This window comes from Macrobrachium nipponense, chromosome 31 (assembly GCF_015104395.2).
Source record: "Macrobrachium nipponense isolate FS-2020 chromosome 31, ASM1510439v2, whole genome shotgun sequence".
Taxonomy (NCBI): Eukaryota; Metazoa; Arthropoda; class Malacostraca; order Decapoda; family Palaemonidae; genus Macrobrachium; species Macrobrachium nipponense.
This window is the reverse complement of record NC_061093.1, coordinates 26,726,636-26,749,301: the sequence shown is the minus strand read 5'-3', so window position 1 is coordinate 26,749,301 and position 22,666 is coordinate 26,726,636. Positions and strand designations below refer to the sequence as shown.

The 22,666-nt window shown below is 40.0% G+C and overlaps 1 protein-coding gene across 14 annotated transcripts in view; it reads left to right on the top strand.

Annotated features, from left to right (window-relative positions):
- Positions 1 to 22,666, top strand: part of LOC135206707 (insulin receptor substrate 1-B-like) — a 177,834-nt gene that overhangs the window by 112,784 nt on the left and 42,384 nt on the right. For all 14 annotated transcript variants that reach the window (XM_064238135.1, XM_064238136.1, XM_064238138.1 and 11 more), the window contains 4 exons: positions 12,245 to 12,333; positions 15,770 to 15,892; positions 16,959 to 17,230; positions 19,168 to 19,369. In XM_064238135.1, the coding sequence (XP_064094205.1) occupies positions 12,245 to 12,333; positions 15,770 to 15,892; positions 16,959 to 17,230; positions 19,168 to 19,369 (686 nt within the window). The remainder of the gene's footprint in view (positions 1 to 12,244; positions 12,334 to 15,769; positions 15,893 to 16,958; positions 17,231 to 19,167; positions 19,370 to 22,666) is intronic.

Below are 22,666 nucleotides of genomic sequence, written 5' to 3'. Positions count from 1 at the left end.
TATCCATGAGTTCTCATTATTGATTTAATTTTCATTTACTATTTCATTATTTTTTGTTTTGTTTGTGCGCCTTTTATGATTATGTAGTTTGAAGCTGGTATTAATCACAGTCTTCCAGCAGGGTTACTGTGGGTACTTATTTTGCTTCATGTTCTGTTTTCTGGCTATTTTAAGTTTTTCTTCATAAATTTTATTTTTTTCAATTCTTCAGTTTAACTTTACTGTTGGACTTCGTTATATAATTTCATATGACCCAATTCTTTCAGCGTTGCTGTTGCGTAGTTTCTTTATTTGTAGTAATGATTTTAAAAGTTCAGCTGAGATTGCTGTTGCATAGTTTCTTCAGTTGTAATGGTTTTAAAGTTCAAGTGGGATTTCTCATCTTACGGTTATTGGATTATGAATTTTGTTTTACTTTTAACATATTTTGTTTGAAATTTGTTATTCCCTAAGTGTGTTAGTAAACAGTGTGAGCCAGTAACAAAGATGTACATAGATGTGGTTTTGTATACGTGTTTGTTCAGTGCCTCAGTGTACTTGTTCATATCTGGCCGACTGAACTTTATCTTTACTCAATGAAGACCCTCACAATTGTTCTGATTTATGTCGAGATCAATAGAGCTTGTCTCAACATCCATTTTGTGCTTCAAGTCTGTTCTATAGGAAGATTTTATATGTTAGCTTTGTCATATGGTGGTGCAGTCTTAAGGGGTAAAATTTTGGTTATTGTTTTGTTGGTGGAGAATATAGCAAAAATTTTTACCTCTTGTACACTTTGGTTCTGTCGCAAAATTGAAGGTCAAACCTCCCTTGACTCTTGTGCCAATGGCAAGCATTAAATTCAATAATCACTTTATTTTGCTTGCTAGGGGTACCACAAATACCAGCACACCACTTTGAATTGTTATTCAACTCACTCACTCTCAGGAATACCTTTGGTTACACTTGGTCCCTCACACAGAGAAAAAAGTATCACAAACATCTTCCTTTAAGAACTGTAATATTTGTAGAGCTACTGATGAATCTGCTAAAGATGTTTAATGACACTGCTGGGTTTTTACTTTTTCATAGTTTTACCTATAGTCTAAGAAAGGAAAGGTCTGGTCACACTCAGGTGGGCTGAGCTAAACCTATGTCATGCAGCTGGTGGGTAGAACAAGACTCAAGAGAGTTTGTTTATAATCCCAAAGATTTTTAAATATCAAGATATACAAAATAATTTTGTAAAATTGACAATTGCTAACAATGTGGTGACCTATATGACAGTGTCTGAGATTGTTAACTAGTATGATTAACAAAATGGCATAGTATTAGTTTGATTGCTCATAATGGTACTAGAAAGACAATAAATGATTCATTTTCTTCATAGAATATTAAACTATAATATATTATTATACCAATTGATTAATCAACAATTAATAGTTGAAAAATAAATTCCTGATATAACTTGGGCCAATAATCTCATAATTGGTGGCATTCAGTCAACTGAAATTATGTTAATTTACTGGGCAAAGGCACAGAGGAAATATTGCCCAGGTACTGTAAAAAGATTAGCTTTGATTGTTATAACTGGTTACCAGCTGGCACTTGGATACTATCCTATTGTTTAAGACCAAAGGTTTGTTCCGCTTACGAACAAAGTTCTAATCTAGCTATTCTCTTTTAAGTTTGAAAAAAATGTAAGCCAAGTTGATGATGGTTGTTAGTTTTATAGAAAAGCTGCTGAAATGTGTATACGTTTAATTAACCCTTAAACGCCGAAGCGGTATTTTAAAAATCGTCTCCCGTAGGCCGGCCGCGTTCGCGAATGAGCGCCGAAGCGGAAAAAATGTTTTTTTAAAAAAATCACAGCATGCTTAGTTTTCAAGATTAAAAGTTCATTTTTGGCTCCTTTTTTTTTGTCATTGCCTGAAGTTTAGTATGTAACCATCATATATAAATATTGGGATATGTGACAGCGCGAAAAAAAAGATTTCATTTATGTATTCAAATCGCGCTGTGAGCAAAATGGTTAAAGCTAACGAGTTAATTTTTGTTGTTGTATTGTACACTAAATTGCAATCATGTTTGTATATAACACATTGTAAAACGATCAAGGCAACACAGAGAAAATACTATCACAAAATGATGCATGAATTCGTGACGGGCGAACATAAAAAAAAAGATGTTTTCAAAAATTCACCATAAATCAAAATATTGTGCTAGAGACTACCCGTTTGTTGCAAAATGTAGGTAATTGATTGAATATTACTAGACTGTAAGTGTTGTAGCTTACAATTGCAGTTTTCGACCATTTCAGTCTAGTTAAAAGTTGACCGAAGGACGAATTTTTTCTATTTATCGTTATTTATGAAAATATTTCAAAACTGATAAAAGCTACAACCATGGGTTGTTTTTTGTTGTATTCTACATGAAATTGCGCACATTTTCATATGTAAAACTTTGTAACGGCTAATTTAAAATGGTGCAAACATTACGACAATTGGATGAAAAAATTTATGATTTTTTCGGAAGAGTTACCACGCGGACGTAAGGAAAAAGTTTATTTAATAAATCGAAATATTGTGTTAGAGACTTCCAATTTGTTGCAAAATAAATGGTAAATATTTGAATATTACCAGAATGTAATAGTTTTAGCTTACAATTGCGTTTTTTTACCATTTCGGTTGAGTCAAAGTTGACCGAAGATTGAAATTTTGCCACTTATCGTTATTTATATGAAAATATTTCAAAACTGATAAAAGCTACAACCATGGGTTGTTTATTGTTGTATTCTACATGAAATTGCGCACATTTTCATATATAAAACTTTATGTAACAGCTAATTTAAAATGGTGCAAACATTACGACAATCGGACAAAAAAATTAGATTTTTTTCGGAGGAGTTACCGCGCGGACGTAAGGACATTTTTTTTTTTTTTTCCCCTAAATTCACCATAAATCAAAATATTGTGCTAGAGACTTCCTATTTGTTGCGAAATAAAGGTAATTGATTGAATATTACTAGAATGTAAGAGTTTTAGCTTACAAATGCGTTTTTTTACCATTTCGGTCGAGTCAAAGTTGACCGAAGGTTGAAATTTTGGCACTTATCGTTATTTATATGAAAATCTTTCAAAACTGATAAAAGCTACAACCATGGGTTGTTTATTGTTTTATTCTACATGAAATTGCGCACATTTCCATATATAAAACTTTATGTAACGGCTAATTTAAAATGGTGCAAACATTACGACAATCAAAAGAAAAAATGTATGATTTTTTCGGAAGAGTTACCGCACGGACGTAAGGAAAAAGTTTTTTTCATAAATTCACCATAAATCGAAATATTGTGCTAGAGACTTCCAATTTGTTGCAAAAGGAAGGTAAATGATTGAATATTACTAGAATATAAGAGTTTTAGTTTACAATTGCGTTTTTTGACCATTTCGGTTGAGTCAAAGTTGACTGAAGGTTGAAATTTCGGCACTTATCGTTATTTATATGAAAATATTTCAAAACTGATAAAAGCTACAACCATTAGTTGTTTGTTGTTGTATTCTACATGAAATTGCACACATTTTTATATATAATACTCCATGTAATGGCTAATATGAAATGGTGCAAAAATTATGTCAAAGTGACAAAATAATTTCTGAGATGTGTCGCTGATGCTTTTTGTAAAAAAACTTTTTTATATAGATGTATATACGTCCAATCGGCACCCAACAGACAATTTATATTGACGTTTAATACGTCCAATTGGTGTTAAAGGGTTAATAGAAAATAGGTTAATGAGTACGTACTTTAGTAATTGGCAAAAATTCATTTCCATTGCATTTCCTCTTTCCTTGTATAACTCAAAATCTAAAAATAAAATTGTGACATCTAATTGCTGGCAACATTTTATTGTCAGTGGTAATAGTAAACAGTAAATATTAAGTGGAAAATATTTGTTATATTTCAATATATTTAACTACTGTATATAAACTTATTTATTATGAGCAGTTAACTTCACTTGAATAGAATACTGTACGTACCATTATATAGTATTTACTCTTTCCTTGTATATCATCTAAAATCCAAATAGAGAAAGCTAGACATATAATCTATTTTAGGAAATTTATTTGTTTATTTTTTAAAAGTAAGATCAGTATTTAGTTCTGAATTGGAGTTATATTCACATAGTGCACAAATATTTGGCATAATTCTACAATGACAATTACAAAAATACGTAATACACAATAGGAAAATTACATTTATACCTCTTCTTTCTGCTATTAGTACTCTCTTTACCTGACAGGTAAATAGCCCATTCGCTTACTGTGTGACGTCATGCGTGAACTTGGTCGCATTTGAAGTCATCTGTGAACAGACCTTTTCTTTCTTATACTGTTGTTTTAGCTAGTCAAAGTGAAATCATTAGTATTTAGCTATTTGAGTATGCATTACTGCATTCATGACCTAAAAGAGTTTACTGTATTTATATATTTTGAAAAATAGTTTTATTTTTGCAAATTCTGGAAATGCTATAATTTTGTAATTGTTCATTTTATGATTAATTTTCTATGGACTACATTACTTAATAGAGTTGCAGTACAATAAATGTAAGCAGTAATTTAGTATATTAATGTTTTTGAGGAGTAGCTTTGTTTTATGTTTCATCTCCTTTGGTCTAGAAAAGAACAGCAAGGTGTCTGTTCTGGGGCAGGAATTGATATTTACTAATAGCAAACGTAATTTGCTTCTCAATATGTTGTCGCTAAATGCCAAAGTATCCACTGAGCATGGAAATGAAAATTTTGAAGAAACATCATCCCTCTGTTTTTTTTATTATGGTATTGAATTACTGTATTATTTAGCAAAGCTTGCTTTTATTTACTTTCTAAAATACTGGTTAATTTTCCTGACAGTTAGCCAAGTTATTGTTCCAGCTGAGTTAGGTGGAACATCACGTAGCAAAAACTGATTCTTACTATTGACAGTTTCATTCCTTTTTTTCAGTCTGTCTCTCTGACCATGTTAGTGATTATGCCAAAACCCTAAAAATCCCCCTCCTCTGGATATGGCAGACTTTGGCATTCATGGTGAATGACATATAAGAAGGAAAAATCCTGTCCACTTTTGGACAGTTACTAAATTAAAAAAACTTTAGATAAAGTCCTTTGACATTTTGTTATCAGTTTAAAAGTAGTCCCTGAAGACAACTGCCATTTGTGTTTTGCTCTTTGCTTAAGGAAAAGTGCGTAAGGATTACCTATGTATGTTCGTGGGCCATAGGTGTTGAAGCATAGGAGTGAGCTCTTGTTTTATGTATACTGCTGGAAATTAAATACAAATCCATTATTGTTCATACACGAAACAAACCTTCGGTCTTAACATTAGGATTTACTAGCGCCAAGCTGGAAACCGGTAGAATTAAAATTACACTTGTGAGATCCAGGGACTAATGGCATCTATACCAGGTCACGGGGCATGTATACCCAGAATGCCCACGGCTACCTGTGACCCATCAGTTATTTTCCTACCGCCTTTAAGATAAGACGTGTTACTGTCTATCTCATTTAAAGCCGGTTTTTCAGTTTGCCCGTTCTTTATCCATTTCATTTTTTATTTTCATTCCTTTTCTTTCTCCAAGTGTGATCAGTGTGTGGTAAGAGTGTATACGTGGTATGATGGAGAATTTTACCTCAACATCGGGATCGTCTACCGCTTCGAAGAGGAGACAAAGGAAATGCCCAGGAGTCAGTGGCTTCCCTTGTTCTAGGTTCCTAACCTCGGTGTCGACGGATCCTCATCCAACGTGTAGTAGGTGCAGGGAAAACGTATGTACGGTTACTAATCCGTGTTCTGTTTGTCGCGGTTGGTCGGTGGAACAGTGGAAGAAGTCTATGGGAAAAGCCAATACAAAAGAAAGGGGGTGACGCCATCTTTGGATGACCAAACCTTACCGGCTTCTTTTGTATCGGTAATAAACCAGGCTGCTCCATATGTTTCTCCACCTGCTTTTGAATTGTCTCATACCCCTTCGGTTTCTCCTAGCGGTTCTGTATCGGAAACGTCAGGAGGGGCCTTGGGTAATTTTATGAATAATTTGCACTCTCCTTTGTTCCCAGCAAGTAGAGGGGGAGATCCGCCATCTTTGTTCCAGGCTCCTGCTACGCAAGCGCATAGGTTAGATGGTACGTGGTCAGCGCTAGGCCTACCAGGCGTACCAACCTTGGATGGTCTGCTTGCGCATTATATGACGTCACGGTTCCAGCAGGGTCCGGCAGCGCTGAATGTTCCTCATCCCCCGGGCTTGCAATTTATGGAATTAATGCCGCTGCTTCTCCATCCCACTCAGTATTTACAGCGATGCAGAACGTGGGAGGTAATTTGGCAGCAAACGTGCGGTTACCAGCAGAAACCTCTCAGTCTCTCCCTACGAGAGCGATGACGTCACAACATACGTCACACTCTGAGATGGCAGGCGTGATGACGTCACAGACCGATTCTCGGCCTTTTTCGCTGCACCCAGACGCTAATACGCCTTCTGATCCGTCAATGCAAACTGTAATGCAGAAGTTACAGGATATAGAGGAGAGAATGAATAAGAGAGACAAAAAGAAAAAGTGTGATTCGCCTTCTTCGTCTTCTTCCTCTAGTTCGGCGTCATCGCTAAGTCCGATAACGTCACGGCGAGCGCCAGTCAAGCGTTGGAGGAGGATTCGGGAGTTCCTAGCGGATCCTCGGGCCAAGAGGAGAAGAATCAATTCTTCCTCTCCTTCGGACGAAGACTGTCATTTCCAAGTCAGCAAGAAGGTCGGAAAATCAGTGGCTATTAAGCACAAGGTTGCCAGACGAAGCCGTTCGCAAGAGTCCGAACAAGCGAGAGAGGTGACGGCCGGCGAGCTAGCGGCCGAGGCGGAGTTGCCAGTTCGGATCGCAAAAACTGCGATACCTCTGGTAAAATCGACGTTGGCGGCGAAAGGTGCAGCAGAGGATGGAATGCAGGTCCCAGTTTCGCCCGTAAGGCCGTTCAAAATACGTACGAAGGACGATAAGGCTCCTGTTAAAAGTACAAAAAATAGAGAGTTGGCAACCTCTGCGGATACGTTCGTGGAAGGCAGTGTCCGTCTGGATAGAAGGCCGAGGCCGGGCTCGCCGACGCTCGAAAACGATGCCAATGCTAATAAAGACGAACTTACCTCTGTCTTAAGGAGCCTTCATCTTGGAGATCTAGACGAGATTCTCGCTCTAGATCCGTGAGCAGAGAAAGAGTGAGACGTTCTCGTTCCCCTGCTGACTATCTGGGATCGAGCCAACAGCGGCCAGCAAAGATCAAAGAGGCCGCGGCCGTAGGGGCAGGCGGCCGTGGAATTCCGGGCCGTCTGTCAGAAGATAGAGGCGAGACAACATCTCTCGTGACGGAGAGTGGTACACTAGAGCCGGAGGAAGGAGAAAACCAAGAGTTTCTGGCCTCGTATGCAGAGGTTATTGATTTGATTCGTCAATTCAATAGCCTTTCGGAGAAGACAGAAACACCGGCCAGTATGCTTCCTCCTGGAATTGACATGGCGTTTGGACTAAAGAGGGATACCAAGGTGTCGTATGAATTGCCTTGTTTCGAGTCATGCGGAATCGGTCTTGCAACACGTAAACGCAAAGATTGCAGGGAGGGATAATTCCTTAAGATCTAATAGATCATTTAAATTTATTCCCCCTCCAATGATAAAGCAAAGGAAATATTATACGACACCGAAGGTCCCTTTGCTGTCTAGACAAATGAACCCTAATGTTGTAAGGTTAAGGCCTGGATTAACCTCGGATCAGGTTAAAATGGGGTGCCCTTCGATGACGTACCAAGAGGCTGCCACGTTAGAAGCAACAGCTTCTTCTGTCTTTCAGGCTGCGTCCTGGTTAGACCTTTGGTCAACAGCAGTGGCGAAATTGCATCCTCGGAAGCAACAAGGAAAGTAGTAGATGAACCATTGTTCATTAGATTACTACAGTCAGGGTCCAAGGCGGTTGCGTACCTGACAAACGTAAGTGCCAATGTTTGGGCAAATATCCTGCTAATGAGGAGAGATGCAGCATTGGCTAGACTAAGCCGCAATGTGGATTTGGATTCCCTGTTAGCAATGAGGAATGGGGATATCTTGGAATCGCAACTACTGTTGCCAGAGGTCATACTGGAAGAAGCGATAGATAGAAGAAGGATGGACACTAACGATAGGTTGGTGCAACAGGCAGTTAGGAAAACCTCTAACAGTCAAACTATTCCTTTGGAGGGAAGACAACAGCAGATGTCTCGAAAGAAACCAGTGAGACATAGCATCCCTAATAGAGTCACAAGACCCTCTTCCCCAAAGAGGATAACTCATCGGCCCTTTCACAATAGAAACAACAGAGGAAGGGGCAATAGGGGAAGGGGGAGAGGCTCAAGAAGATAGGATGGGCGCCTCCCATCACTCGGCCACACCAGTGGGGGGTTGCCTGGCAAATCACTGGAAGGTGTGGCAGGAACTAGGGGCAGAGCAGTGGGTGGTGGATGTTCTCAGGATCGGGTATTTGATTCGTTCGAGGTAACCCCGCCCCTGACAGATCAACCATTACCCCACGTCACTTATGCCCACAAATCTCAGAAGGCCACTATTCTGCAGGACGGAGTGAAGAAGATGATGGAAAAAGGAGCTGTGCAACAAGTATGCAGTCCGACAAAAGGCTTCTACAGCAGGATTTTCCTGGTACCCAAAGCCAACGGGGAGTGGAGGACAGTAATAGACCTGTCAACGCTGAATCTGTTTATAAGGAAAACCAGTTTCAAGATGGAAACTCCGAAAACGGTTCTACAAGCAGTCAGAATCGGAGACTTTATGCTGACAGTCGATCTAAAGTTACGCATACTTTCAGATACCAGTCCATCAGTCTTCAAGGAAATTTCTCCGCTTCAGTCTTGCAGGGAAAGCTTTCGAGTTCAAGGTCCTGTGCTTCGGATTGACAACGTCTCCTCAAGTTTTTACAAGAGTGTTCACCCTCGTGTCGGCATGGGCGCACGCTCAGGGGATCAGGCTGATAAGATATCTGGACGATTGGCTGGTGCTAGCAAAGTCCAGGGAGAAATAATCAGGGACAGGGCGGCGCCTCCTGCAGCTTTGTCACAGCCTAGGTATTGTGGTGAATCAGCAGAAGTCGCAGCTGGATCAAGTCACGTTTGGAATGGATCTGGGAATGGTGATAGCACAAACACAAGCCAAAGTATTCCCGACAGACCAAAGAGTACAGAAATGCAAACAAGTGGTGAATGCCTTTCTGGGGAAAGCAGACACAGCCAGCAAGACAGTGGCAGGTGGTGCTGGGAATCCTAACCTCCCTGGAGAAGCTAGTACCACAAGGAAGGCTACACCTTCGGTCCCTACAATGGAGGATGAAGGAGGTTTGTTTTGGTCACCAACAGTAGATCACCCGTACGAGCAAATTCCCTTGTCGGCAGAAGTGAGGAAAGACTTGCTGTGGTGGGTGGACGACGACAATCTGACAGTGGGTGTCCCCCTTCAACAATCCTCCCCAGACCTCTTGCTGTTCTCGGGTATGCATCACTAGAAAGGCTGGGGAGCCCATATGGAGGAGTTGATGGTGTCAGCAAAATGGAGTTGCAAGGACAGAGAACTCCATATAAACGTGCTGGAGTTGAAAGCAGCTTTCCTGGCTCTACAAGAATTCAGGGAGAGAGTAAAGGGACACTCGGTGGTATTGATGTCGACACACCACAGTAGTAGCTTATATAAACAAGCAAGGAGGCCTAGTTTCTCGGCAGTTACATGTGATGACAGTTCAACTTCACCAGTGGGCTATAGAGAACCTGGTAGACATCAAGGCCAGGTATATTCCGGGAAAAAGAAACATAGTGGCCGACAAGTTGATCCGCAGGGATCAGATTCTGGGAACGGAGTGGTCCTACACCAACAGGTAGTGGACAGGATGCTCATGTTGTGGGAAGGACCGATCATAGACCTATTCGCAACCAGGTACAACAAAAAGTTGGAAGTGTATTGTTCAGTAGTCCCGGACGCAGAGGCAGGCAGCAGAAGATGCGCTACAACACCCCTGGGACAATCTGGACGTGTACGCATTTCCCCCATTTTGTCTAATCCGTCAGGTTCTGAACAGGGTAATGCGGTCTCAGAACCTCAAGATGACCCTGGTAGCCCCGTTATGGCGAAAAGCAGAGTGGTTTCCAGACCTACTGGAACTCCTAGTAGATGTGCCAAGAGAGTTACCTCCATGGAGCAACCTTCTGTGTCAGCCTCACGTGGAGAGGTACCACCAGTCGGTGAAGTCCCTATCGCTTCACGGGTGGAGACTGTCAAGTATCTCCTCCGAGAGCGAGGGTTTTCGCAGAAAGCAGCAACTCAGATGGCAGGTAATATCAGAAAATCATCTGCGACAGTATACCAAGGGAAGTGTCAGCATACTGTGATTGGTGTCGTAGGGGGAACGTGTCTCCACTCGGTACCACTATTCAGCAGTTAGCAGACTTTCTGATATATCTCAGAACAGAAAAACATATGTCTGTATCTGCAGTGAAGGGGTACAGGGCTGCTCTAGCCTCAGTCTTACGAATGAAAGGAGTGGACATATCGTCTTCATGGGAGTTGGCCATGCTGATGAGGAGCTTTGAACAGTCATGCCCACCAAAGGAGCTAAAACCCCAGATTGGTTGGATCTGACCAAGGTACTGAGTAGTCTGACAAAACCCCTTACGAACCACTAAGGCAGTCCACGGATAGGAGCCTGACCCTGAAAGACAGTCTTCTTATTGGCCCTGGCTTCAACCAAAAGGGTGGGGGGAGCTACATGGCCTCTCATATCTCTAAAGCACTCGAGAAGGTTGGAGATCAATGGTGTGTGAGTTTGTCCCAGAATTCGTGGCAAAGACCCAAAATCCAACAATAGTAGACGGCAGATTCGACTCCTTTACCATACCTTCCTTGGCAGACTTTGTAGACAACGACAAAGCTGAAATGCTCCTGTGCCCCGTCAGGGCACTAAGGGAGTACTTAAAGAGAACAAGGCACCTCAGGCCGGGGTGCCAGAGGTTGTTCGTAAGTACAGGACGGAACAAGAAGGAAGTGTCCAAGAATACAATATCATTTTGGCTAAGGGAGACAATCCAGAAATGCTTATACTGCAGAAGACAGAGGGTCAGATAGCCAGGTGGGAGCTAGAGCTCATGACATCAGGGTGTGAGTGCTTCCCTAGCATTTAAGAAGAACATGTCTGTGGATAAAATTCTGAAAGCTGGCGTGTGGAATCGCCAAACAACTTTCACCTCATTTTATTTGAAAGATGTTGCCCATAGATCCTTGGACACCTTTTCCTTGGGTCCAGTGGTGGCGGCCCAACAAGTGATATACTAATTCATCCAGTGCCCCTGGCGGGTCAGTTTGCGTCTAGTCTAAGATGAAGGTATGAAAGTAGAATGAATGGGATGACTGGTCTTTTTTCTTTACTACTTTCTTCCTACTCCTTTAATTACGGGCAATATGAAGGAGAGTACCGTCATGTGCTGGAACGGACTAGATGCAGGTGAGATGGTCAGCCATACTGTGAAGCTATCTTAGCTGATGATATACTTTTTCAGTAGCAACACACCCTCTGGATAATAAGGAAAGAGGGGTGAAGGTGGATCCAGTCGCAAGGGACAAGAGTAAACAGTAGAATGGTATCTACACCCAGTGGGAGGAAACCAATAGATCCGCTTATATCTTTGGTCCTAGGTTCATTGTCCATTCTCTAGAATTTCCCTATATATTCGGAAATGGATAAGGTGGCAAACTTCCAGTCAGTTGTAGAGACTTACCTCCCTCCAATAGTAAGTCTATCCTAATGTTAAGACCGAAGGTTTGTTTCGTGTATGAACAAATACCAAATTTGTAACTAATTTGTATTTTTCATAACTAACAAACCTGAGGTCTTAACAGTTAAAGGCCCACCTCGAACCACCCCTCTAGCAGTCTAAACTGGGTTAGAAATATAACTGATGGGTCACAGGTAGCCGTGGGCATTCTGGGTATACATGCCCCGTGACCTGGTATAGATGCCATTAGTCCCTGGATCTCACAAGTGTAATTTTAATTCTACTGGTTTCCAGCTTGGCGCTAGTAAATCCTAATGTTAAGACCTCAGGTTTGTTAGTTATGAAAAATACAAATTAGTTACAAATTTGGTATTTTTCTATTTTGTCCTAAGAGCTGATTTCATATTTTTTTTTTTATTACAGTCCAGGTTCAAGTGAGTCTATGGAATCTAACACTTCTGTAGATGAATGTGATGGACCAAATTCTCAAACACCAGATGTAGAAAATTCAGGTATGCACATCTTTAGCTTTTAAAGAGTGATTTAGTATTACTTGACAATTTTAGTTGTGTTTCAAATATTTGAAAGAAATTACTATGCGTATTGTTGAATTGGGTCTTTGTTGTATTGATGTATATTTACATGTTAGTTTTGTTTTAGTGTCAAAGAAAGACTGAATCTTGAGTATGCTGAGTGTTGTTGACGAAATAGATGTGATAAAAATTCCAAAATGGATTTTTGCTTTAATATTGTGGAAGGATGGTATGAAAAACTATGAAGCAACAGTGAATAAAATGTTTTTATATAATTTCTTGGACATCTTATATATGCATTGCTATATGAACTAAGGTAAACTTGAACTTTGACATTTCCACAGACAGTAAAAAATGTTTTTGAGAGAAATTTATAATCTCAAAATAATGATTATTATTTGTCCGCTTTCCTGCCTTATTTTATTAATTAGGTTAGTGTTGTAACTTTAATAATTATTAATTAAATAATTGTTGCTAGGTTCATGTATTTCTTTTGTGATCTCTTCATTATATGTAAAAGGAAATTGAATGTGCTGGAATGTGAGTTGTATTTTTTAGTTCAAAGTCAGAATTACAATAACTTCAGGTCAAGTTAAGCATTTGAACTACATTAGAAGGGTAATCTTTTCTTACTGCTGCAAGTACTGTAGACCGAAGTCATGTAAGTAAGATGTTGGAAATAATATTTTTGTAGAATGGTCTGTTGTGGCCTTAAACCTGTACAGAATGTGTCTATACACATTAACCTTTCCCCAAAGGGGAGATCCACTTTCAGTATGCCATTTGTGCCACACCATAGGTGGTCCTTTGCAGTAGTCCTTCATTGTTTTCTCCATTTATATTTTGTCCATTCCTTTTGTTCTCCTAGCTGTCTAAGTTCCTATAACTAAACCCTACTTTGGTTAACACCTTTTGTTCAGGAACAATTCCTGTGAGTGAGCTCTGTAAGAGTCTAGAACTGTGACTCGCTGGTCTCGTTACACTAATTGTTGTAATGGGTAAATGTTCCTATGGAAATGCAAATCATTGCCTTTTATGTGGGAGTATTCCTTAGTATTAGCGGGAATAGCTTGCTGAAACTTGGTGATAAGGTAATAGTTAATTGGAAGTAGGTGGGTGAATTGGGGAGTCCTCTGCTCACTTGGACACTTTTGTCAGCCACTGTTGAGTTGAGACATCTTTCTGTGCACCTGCTGCTCATCAGGTTGATACTTCTTTCATCTTTATTATAGTATATGTATGGTGTTTCTATTTTTATTGATATAGATTTAAAAAAAAATTGAACAGTGGAAGATGTGCAGGGCATCAGTAGGTGTTTGGCTGCTTAGTCCTTGGGATTAGTGCAGCCAATTTTGTTTTTATGCATTGGTGCTAGGAGTGTGCTGGATGGTCTTCTTTACAGTGGAGAGGTTCAGCAGCGATAGAGGAAGGCCAAAAGATGTTACATAGGTTTCTTAAAATCTCTTCAGCTGCTTTTACCAGATTGCCCCTGTCTCCCAACCTTTTGCTCTTGTAAGAGACTGATGCTTGTAAGGGTAAGTGACCAGCCGACATTCTCTGACAGTACTGGCCCAGATACATGTGGCAAACCCCTCCCCTGGTGAGACAGTGGCATTTGCTCATGGTTTGTTACTTCCTACATATGGTTTGTTGGCGGCTTTGCTGGATTATCGAGAGGCATTTCAGCTTGGCATTGTGAGTGATCAGTCTTTTGCTGCTGTTTCTGCTAAGGAACTTGGTGCTGTTTAGCCTCCTGTAGCAGTTGTCTTGCCTGTGGGGATGCCCACAAGCCACAGACTTCTGATTCTGCATCCTGGGGAGAGTAAGACTCATGGATGTAATTTGGGGAAGATTTGCTGGATTTTATGATCTTCTTTATCATCCTCCTCCTCATTCCCCTTCCTCATCCCCCATATCTTCTGCCTCTTCTTGTTCCTTCTTTGTGAAGAAGGAGAGGTGTCAGAATCCCTTTTGTCATAAGTTCCATTGGACGTAGAGTGAGCACCATCCTTCTTGGGGGTTGGTGACAGTATTTGGTGAACTGTGGGTGGTACATCTGCCTTGTGTTAGGTTGGCACAGGGTTATCTAAGCATGCTCATGAACCAATTGCTTCCCTTTTACATTTACCTCTGTAACATGAGGGTTGTTGCAGACTTCTCCCATTTGTACTCTTGTTGAAGTTTGTAGAGAAGAGATGGCTTTACTGTCTTGCTCACTCAATGCATGTTTGATTCTCGGAAGTTCACATCCGTAGTGGGTCTCATGTTGATCTTACGCACATGATTTTACGAACCTTCAGATGATGTCTGGTTCAGTCAGAACTCTTGCTGTATGTGTAAACTATTCCAGTGTTGTTTGTGTGCAAAGAGGGTTCATGCAGGAAAGGTCACCACTTTATGATACCATTGTGGTGACCAGTGTGCATGTGCTTGTATAGGCTCTTAAGAGGTTTCTTGCTCATTTGAGAGTCCTGTCTTTGTGTGTGAGCATGATAGCACACATGAGCACTTTCTGTAGCTCCTAGTTCAGTTTTGACGAATTGTATAAGAATGAGTACCTCAGTTTTTAGTGTTATAATCCGCAAATCATAATTCTGCTATCAGTACAGCTATGACCGATGGTTTGTGTATACAGGCTGAGAGCACTCACCAGAGTAGATTGATGTGTCAGACTCACTTTTGGAAGAGGCTCTGCCTTGAAACAAGGACTGCACCTGTGACTGTATCAAACTTCTCTTGAGTGTGCTCAGTAGGCAAAGCAATCAATCTGATTTCTGTGGTCGCTACTTTCTACTTTTTTTTTTTTTTTTTTTTTTTTTTTATCAGATGGACAGTGATCTGTGGATGAGAAGGTTCCTTGCTGTCCAGCAGATTGAGCAAGTTACTTTTTCACTGTTGACACATCAGAGAAAGTTTTGCCAGTCAAAAGATGCATAAAAAATACTTATGTTTGCTCTCTTCTCCCAACAAGTTCTGCCAAGAGTATTTTCTGAAATACAGTTCAATGCTGAAGATGAAATAATATTGCCATGAAAATCCCACTTCTGATTAACAATTGTAAAACCTTCAATAATCTTATTTTTTTCCTTTTCTTTCCATCTAGCTATATATGGTTGGAAGTATTGTTCTTATTTTCTGTAGAATAACTCTTTGAGAGATCTGGTGACTAGTAATATGTATAAAAGTTTCATAGAGAAGAGGAGTTATTACAGTTTATCCCTAAGTTGCAAGTGAAGTTGGATGAAAATGAGGGAATTCCAGTGCTGTGACTAACTATTATTCCTTACGTTTTGCATTACATACATATGCAAAGCAGTTTTTATAAGTATTAAACTTTCAGAAATTTGTTGTTTGTCACTTGTGTTTTGATTTATTTTTTATTTAACATTTGAATGATTATCATTTCCTTCAACAGGTATAGATGAAGAAGCAAGGTATGTTGAAATGGAGAGAGGAAATGGTACTCATGCCCGTGAGCAATTGCAGACGCCCTTCACCCTTCCTATTAATAGTCGCACAATCCCCACTTTTAGCAAAGGTATGCAAGCAAAGATTAATATCAAGCAAAATATAATTGTAACTGCTATTGGTGGACAAGTTAACTGCTATTGGAGGACAAGTTACAACTTTTTTCAGTTGCATCTTGCCAAATAGTTTTAAATTTAATAGACAAAATATTTTAACAATATTTTATTCATCTGGTATGTTTGCTAGATTAACAGTGATGCTTGGTAAACATTAAGTTGGAGACAAAAAATTAGGGACAGTACATTCACCATTGCAACCAGGGTCTGTATCATTAGGCTACAAATTGTTACCCAACATAGGATGTACCTCTTAGGGATCTTTTCTGTAGTACAAATATACATGCACACATGTGGTAATGAGAAGATAGGGTTAAAGCTATAGTGACAAAATAAGGTATGACAGAACACTTTATACTTAAATTCAAGAGAATGAGAGCAGTAGTCTAGATCTTAAGTGGAAAAGGAGATCACTTTATACATAAATTCAAGAGAATGAGTGCAGTAGTCTAGGTCTTAAGTGGGATAGGGGGTGGTGAAATAAAAATTTGGATTAAATGTAAGGGAGAGGATATTGTACTGCAGGGAAGTAAATGCATAGAGGAAAGTAGATGAACAAATGGATCTTCAAATAATAATGGTCCAAATCGAGATCATTTGTCGGGAAAAAAGTACTCTGTTGATTAATTTTTTGATAAAGGGAAGTCTGATCAGAGTGATTCAAACGAGAAAATAGTATATAACATTGCTGGTGCACACATATGCATGGATATTAATGTACATATCTGGGACTTACAGTCAGCCCTCAATATACATACACAAATTCAAAAACTTTATTTGTTTAATCATAATAGAAAAAAAATGTGTGAAACAGTTGTGCTCCATTTTTAATATTAGTGTCTTATCAAAAGATTAGGGATAGTGTTTTTTTTTTTTTTTTAAATTCAAGACAAATTTTTGGGTTTATGGTTGAAATGATGTCCTATGTTAGCATAGATATGAAGTTACAGTATTTTCTATTATCTGGATTTTTTCTTAGAGTTATAAGTTGATCATTACTTGAAAATTTTATGCTTACAGGTTTAGTGTCCCCTGTAAGTGGCAGCAGTATGGATGGTCAGTGTGTTTCGTCGCCACATGACAATTATTTGGAGATGGCTAGTCCGTCATCAGAGCGTATTGTTGGTTCTATGTCAGATAGAGGGGGTTACATGCTTATGGATCGTGCTCCATCTCAACCATCCCAAGGCCAAGGAAGTGTAGGATCTGAAAGTTCAGGTTATTTGCAAATGGCACCCTTAAATTCTCCTGGTTCTAGCCTTCCTTCCTGGCCAACATACACATCTAGTCAGGTACTGTATTTTGTCTTTTTGTCTTTAAAAAGATAATTTGATAATTATTTATTAGTTATTGCTGAAGCTTCTTATTTGAAGGCAAAACTGTGATGTTCCTAAGATAGATTTTGGTGTTTTCTTTACATTTTATTGATTAGGCAGTTAGTTTATTTTTCACAGGATTTATTATGTAGGAAGATAATTAACTAATTATGTTCTGCTTGGATCTTGTACATTGTGACATATTGAAGTTTACTGTTTTGAAGCTGTGTTTGTGATTTTCCAAACAGACAGGATATTGCATGTACCCTGGACTTGCAAAATATTTTACTTAGAAAATGAACGGACTTGCAAAACTAGTTAAGAATTTGAGTGCTTGCAGTATACTAGTTGTAAGCTTAGCAAGAGTAGGGTTGTGAGAGTAAATGAAACCTAGGAAGATGGGACGAAATGTTGATATGGGTGGTGTCACCCTCTACAAAATATAGTAAGTTAAAGATAGAAAAGGTAAAAGTAGGGACAATGATTGGTTAAAGATTATTGAAGTATTGAATACAAGTGCCCTTCTATTATCATGTTTGCTTTTACAACCCAGAGGCTAATACATATGTAGATGACATTGATAAAATTATTATCTGAAAAGAGAAGTACATACTAATTATAAATAATTAGAATTACTTGAATGCATTATAATGTAGGTTGTAAATAAAGAAGAATGGTAATGCCCTGAGAATGGAATTGCCCTTACCAGGATTGGAAGAATAACTAACTCAATCACAGATTAAAGAGGGGTATGTGGGTGGCTCCATATGATTCATGACCATGCAAAGATGCCAATAGTCCCTTGCGCACACAATTTTTTAACTACCGGTTACGGCTGGTGCCAGAATATTTATCCTAATGTTAAGACCTCAGGTTTGTTGGTTATGAAAAATACAAATTGATTAAAAAATTTTCATATTTACACAATATTTAGATATCTCATTGTCACAATTTCTAGGTAATATTCCTTCTTATACAAAACAGAGATATCTCATTGTCACAATTTCTAGGTAATATTCCTTCTTATACAAAACAGAGTATGTAATTATGTAAAGGTAAAGTTGAAACATTTAATAAATTCATTATTTACAAAATTAAGAGGGCTACGTGTGAATCCTAGTCATAGTGAGAACTTTTGAATCTTGATTAAAGCTGAATTTACTGATGAAAATTATTTTTTTTTACAATAAAATTTGTGGTGAAGTTTTATTATGAACCGAGTAGGAAAGCCATTATGGAGTAATTTCTTTACCAAGAGCTGGCATTTAGATATGATGTCAGGGCTGTCTATTCAGATATTAACAAGTCAGACAAATTACAAACATATCACTCTGGCAGTCATACTATTTGTGTATATTAGATGAGAATGACAAATTTTAGTATATACATATAACAAAAATTCTTTTAGTTTGAAAATTAACCTAATTTATGGGATTCATTGTCGGTTGTAGAAACATCAAAACCTCTAATAGAATGGACAACAAATAGGATATCAATACTTGTAGCTACCTTATTTTATAGCAAAATTTCTTAATTCACCTTTATCAAGTGTGTGTGCACATGTGAGCACAAGGAGTGTTACAACATTTTTAGGGTATGTCTGATTGAGTGACGGTTGCATTTACATTGCACTAAATTATGAAAGTTACTGTAATATAAATTGCTTTTTTAAAACATTGATGCACTGCAGTATTTTATAGCAACTATTAATATCTAAGTTAAATACACTACATCATGTACAGTATAATACAAGTAACTCTGCACCAAATAATCTGTAGCTACCAAATATAAAGTTGTTGTAAAATCCATGTACTGCAACAGAATTGTGTTGTGTTTATGTATGGAGTTGAATGATAGTAGAAATTTATTTGTTAAGATTTTTATTACATATTTCATTAAGGTAATCTTTGCAGGTCTCTTCACCACCACATTCAGCTAATCATTCACGCATCCCCAGTCTTGTAGATGACAGTAGTGATAGTTATTTACCAATGGCACCTGTTGGTCATATTGATGAAGGCATCAGATCTCTGGATATATCCAGTCGTGACCGTGAGGGCTACCTTGATATGACAGTCACTCCATCTATTCCTTTAACGTGCAGCCCTTCTGATGGTAAGTTTTTATGTAAGTCGTATGCTGTATTTGATAAATATAATCAATTTGATAAATTGCTGATACTGGAGTGTTTTATCAAGTTTTATTTTTGATATTGGGACATTTGTTAAAACTTGCTTAGGAGCTACATAAGACTTAGTGAACTTTGCTTTACTTTGCATACTTGATGTCTTGAATTTATAATTGTTCATACACGAAACAAACCTTCGGTCTTAACTTAGGATTTACTAGCGCCAAGCTGGAAACCGGTAGAATTAAAATTACACTTTTGTGGAGATCCAGGACTAATGGCATCTATACCAGGTCAACGGGGCATGTATACCCAGAATGCCCACGGCTACCTGTGACCCATCAGTTATTTTCCTACCGCCTTTAAGATAAGACGTGTTACTGTCTATCTCATTTAAAGCCGTTTTTTCAGTTTGCCCGTTCTTTATCCATTTTTTCAATTTTTTTATTTTTTCATTGTCTTTTTCTTTTCTCCAAGGTTTGTGGATCAGTGTGTGGTAAGAGTGTATACGTGGTATGATGGAGAATTTTGCCTCAACATCGGATCGTCTACCGCTTCGAAGAGGAGACAAAGGAAAATGTCCGCCCCAGGAGTCAGTGGCTTCCCTTGTTCTAGGTTCCTAACCTCGGTGTCGACGGATCCTCATCCAACGTGTAGTAGGTGCAGGGAAAACGTATGTACGGTTACTAATCCGTGTTCTGTTTGTCGCGGTTGGTCGGTGGAACAGTGGAAGAAGTTCTATGGGAAAAGCCAATACAAAAGAAAGGGGGTGACGCCATCTTTGGATGACCAAACCTTACCGGCTTCTTTTGTATCGGTAATAAACCAGGCTGCTCCATATGTTTCTCCACCTGCTTTTGAATTGTCTCATACCCCTTCGGTTTCTCCTAGCGGTTCTGTATCGAAACGTCGGGAGGGGCCTTGGGTAATTTTATGAATAATTTGCACTCTCCTTCTTCAGCAAGTAGAGGGGGAGATCCGCCATCTTTGTTCCAGGCTCCTGCTACGCAAGCGCATAGGTTAGATGGTACGTGGTCAGCGCTAGGCCTACCAGGCGTACCAACCTTGGATGGTCTGCTTGCGCATTATATGACGTCACGGTTCCAGCAGGGTCCGGCAGCGCTGAATGTTCCTCATCCCCCGGGCTTGCAATTTATGGGAATTAATGCCGCTGCTTCACCATCCCACTCAGTATTTACAGCGATGCAGAACGTGGGAGGTAATTTGGCAGCAAACGTGCGGTTACCAGCAGAAACCTCTCAGTCTCTACGAGTAGGGATGACGTCACAACATACGTCACACTCTGAGATGGCAGGCGTGATGACGTCACAGACCGATTCTCGGCCTTTTTCGCGGCTCCCAGACGCTAATACGCCTTCTGATCCGTCAATGCAAACTGTAATGCAGAAGTTACAGGATATAGAGGAGAGAATGAATAAGAGAGGCAAAAAGAAAGTTTGTGATTCGCCTTCTTCGTCTTCTTCCTCTAGTTCGGCGTCATCGCTAAGTCCGATAACGTCACGGCGAGCGCCAGTCAAGCGTTGGAGGAGGATTCGGGAGTTCCTAGCGGATCCTCGGGCCAAGAGGAGAAGAATCAATTCTTCCTCTTCTTCGGACGAAGACTGTCTTTTCCAAGTCAGCAAGAAGGTCGGAAAATCAGTGGCTATTAAGCACAAGGTTGCCAGACGAAGCCGTTCGCAAGAGTCCGAACAAGCGAGAGAGGTGACGGCCGGCGAGCTAGCGGCCGAGGCGGAGTTGCCAGTTCGGATCGCAAAAACTGCGATACCTCTGGTAAAATCGACGTTGGCGGCGAAAGTGCAGCAGAGGATGGAATGCAGGTCCCAGTTTCGCCCGTAAGGGCCGTTAACAAATACGTACGAAGGACGATAAGGCTCCTATTAAAAGTACGAAAAATAGAGAGTTGGCAACCTCGGCGGATACGTTTGTGGAAGGCAGTGTCCGTCTGGATAGAAGGCCGAGGCCGGGCTCGCCGACGCTCGAAAATCGATGCCAATGCTAATAAAAGACGAAAAAAACTTACCTCTGTCTTAAGGGAGCCTTCATCTTGGAGATCTAGACGAGATTCTCGCTCTAGATCCGTGAGCAGAGAAAGAGTGAGACGTTCTCGTTCCCTGCTGACTATCTGGGATCGAGCCAACAGCGGCCAGCAAAGATCAAGAGGCCGCGGCCGTAGGGGCAGGCGGCCGTGGAATTCCGGGCCGTCTGTCAGAAGATAGAGGCGAGACAACATCTCTCGTGACGGAGAGTGGTACACTAGAGCCGGAGGAAGGAGAAAACCAAGAGTTTCTGGCCTCGTATGCAGAGGTTATTGATTTGATTCGTCAAATTTTCAATAAGTCCTTTCGGAGAAGACAGAAACACCGGCCAGTATGCTTCCTCCTGGAATTGACATGGCGTTTGGACTAAAGAGGGATACCAAGGTGTCGTATGAATTGCCTTGTTCGAGTCATGCGGAATCGGTCTTGCAACACGTAAACGCAAAGATTGCAGGGAGGGATAATTCCTTAAGATCTAATAGATCATTTAAATTTATTCCCCCTCCAATGATAAAGCAAAGGAAATATTATACGACACGAAAGGTCCCTTTGCTGTCTAGACAAATGAACCCTAATGTTGTAAGGTTAAGGCCTGGATTAACCTTGGATCAGGTTAAAATGGGGTGCCCCTCGATGACGTACCAAGAGGCTGCCACGTTAGAAGCAACAGCTTCTTCTGTCTTTCAGGCTGCGTCCTGGTTAGACCTTTGGTCAAACCAGCAGTGGCGAAAATTGCATCCTCGGAAGCAACAAGGAAACGTAGTGGATGAACCATGTTCATTAGATTACTACAGTCAGGGTCCAAGGCGATTGCGTACCTGACAAACGTAAGTGCCAATGTTTGGGCAAATATCCTGCTAATGAGGAGAGATGCAGCATTGGCTAGACTAAGCCGCAATGTGGATTTGGATTCCCTGTTAGCAATGAGGAATGGGGATATCTTGGAATCGCAACTACTGTTGCCAGAGGTCATACTGGAAGAAGCGATAGATAGAAGAAGGATGGACACTAACGATAGGTTGGTGCAACAGGCAGTTAGGAAAACCTCTAACAGTCAAACTATTCCTTTGGAGGGAAGACAACAGCAAGTGTCTCGAAAGAAACCAGTGAGACATAGCATCCCTAATAGAGTCACAAGACCCTCTTCCCCAAAGAGGAGAACGCATCGGCCCTTTTCACAATAGAAACAACAGAGGAAGGGGCAATAGAGGAAGGGGGAGAGGCTCA